The 2,038-nt window shown below is 49.3% G+C and overlaps 1 protein-coding gene across 1 annotated transcript; it reads left to right on the top strand.

The window, feature by feature from the left end:
* The first annotated feature begins 488 nt into the window (after nucleotides 1-488).
* LOC122025744 (chaperone protein dnaJ 20, chloroplastic-like) lies at nucleotides 489-1,536 on the top strand. The gene is made up of 2 exons (XM_042584802.1): nucleotides 489-558; nucleotides 736-1,536. The coding sequence occupies exons 1-2, from the start codon at nucleotides 524-526 to the stop codon at nucleotides 1,235-1,237; spliced, it is 537 nt and encodes a 178-aa protein (XP_042440736.1). The 5' UTR covers nucleotides 489-523; the 3' UTR covers nucleotides 1,238-1,536.
* Nucleotides 1,537-2,038: the final 502 nt, after the last annotated feature.

Genomic DNA, 2,038 nt, shown 5'->3' with positions numbered 1-2,038 from the left:
AATATCAAATTCAGCTGCTGAATGGATTTTCTAAAAGAACATTTATAAAACCGCAGGAGGGCACCTGAAGGCTGAATGAAACCTTGATTGATGTCCGTTTTTTTTTCTCTGCGGGCGCAAATTGGCCGCGGTATCGAGTCGGCGCCTCGGCGGATTCATAAAAATCCAACCCGTGACAGTGTCAGCTGGTAAAAAATTCCACAAGTAGATCCACAAAGTAGCTTGCGTGGGAGAGAAAATTCGCTGGATCTGGACATAAATGTAAATAAGATATCAAAAGATGCGACCGTCGCGTCTGCGTGAGGACGGCACGTGTAATTGACGGTAACGGCACTTCCTACCAACTGTTATTTGCCTATTCTCTTGCGTTGCAAACTTACCAGCTTCGAGTTCTAGAAGCCTTCCGAGTTACAATTCGTGACGTGTCCTCTTCTCAATAATTAGAGGTTGTAGATGACATGTAAGCAGCTCATCAGTTATCTTAAATTGCAACAAGATCACTAACTAGATTCTCTCAAACAAAATGGCAGCTTTAGCTCTTTCATGTCCCTCTAATTCCTTAGTTGAGATCCTCTGTCCTTAAAATGGGGTGTCCTCATGTCCCCTCGTCGATCGGATGGGTTAAATCATATCTCAAAGATGCAGTGCACATCACGAGGCCATCATGATTGTCCGATCGGCGAGAGGACATGGGGATACTCCATTTTGGGGACAGAGGATCTCAACTGCTAATTCCTTGTACAGATCTTCCTTCGCCCCAATCCCTGCCAAATCAACAGTAGCCGCTGCTCCTCGACTCAGGGTCTCTGCCTCGGCCACGGACACGATGTACGACCTTCTCTCCGTGTCGCGGACCGCCGGGCCAAGCGAGATCCGCGCGGCGTACCGGCGGGTGGCCCTGCGGTGGCACCCGGACGCGTGCCGCTCCGCCGGGGAGGAGCGCCGCTACGCGGAGCGCTTCATGCAGGCGCGAGAGGCCTACGAGGTGCTGTGCGACCCCGTCCGCCGCCGCGATTACGACCTCGCCCTCTCCGGCGACCGCTGGGCTGCCGCCGTCGGCGCCGGCCCGGCCTTCCGCGAGGGGCGCCCTCGCCGGCGAGGAGGCGCCGCGGTGTCGTTTGGGGACTGGGAAACGCAGCTGGACGGGCTCCGGCGGCGGTCGGCCGTGGCGGAAGCCGGCGAGGAGGAGGAAACGTGGGGCGGCCGCGTGCGCCGGGCCAGCGGCGCCGCCGTCTAATGGATTGAGCCTTTTGGCGGCGTTTGGCATCGATTGGACGGCTCCGATCGGGTGACTCCTGAATCGATTCGCTGGCGGCGGCTCGATGGAAGGAAGGACCTATCTTCGAATCGACAAACAAGATCTCGAAATATTCAATAGATTCAAGAATGACGGCGAAAGGATGGGATCAAGATCACGAATCTTGCGTTCGATATGTGAATGAAAATAAAGGTGGATGGAAATAGCTTGTGTATGAAGATCACAAATATATAGACAGAAATTAAATTCTCTCTTACACGTCGATGCGGAGGCGTAAATTCTGTGCTGGATTTTATTGAATCATATTGATTCATATGCGAGGATCGAATGTGGACAGATCGGGTAAAATTTGTTTAAGTAAAATAATTAATATTTTGTCACATGAATATACTTTTACTACTACTCAAGAGCTCAACGGATGCATTATCCGTTAATGGCGTATCCATAATCTCTCAAATGAAAATGAAATGGTCGACTGACATTTTAATCCGGTAAATAGCCTTCAATCGACCATTTAACATTGCCAAATGGGATTTCAATCTGGTAAATAGTCTTTAATCGACATAGATAAATGGTAGACGCTCTTAATGGGTGATGCTCTTATATGAGAAAATTATTTTTTTTTTAAAAAAAAGAAAAGATAAGCGAAATGTCTTCCTGATTCAAGTAATCGAGTGATTTCACTCTCAACTCGGTTGCAACATCCATGAGAATACTACCCGAGCACTTGGAACTCAGATGATAATCAAGAGTCACCATACACATGCAGGGCTGACTCAA

This window comes from Zingiber officinale, chromosome 1B (genome assembly GCF_018446385.1).
Source record: "Zingiber officinale cultivar Zhangliang chromosome 1B, Zo_v1.1, whole genome shotgun sequence".
NCBI classification, from domain to species: domain Eukaryota; kingdom Viridiplantae; phylum Streptophyta; class Magnoliopsida; order Zingiberales; family Zingiberaceae; genus Zingiber; species Zingiber officinale.
The sequence above is the reverse complement of the archived record's forward strand: the minus strand, read 5'-3'. Positions and strand labels throughout refer to the sequence as shown.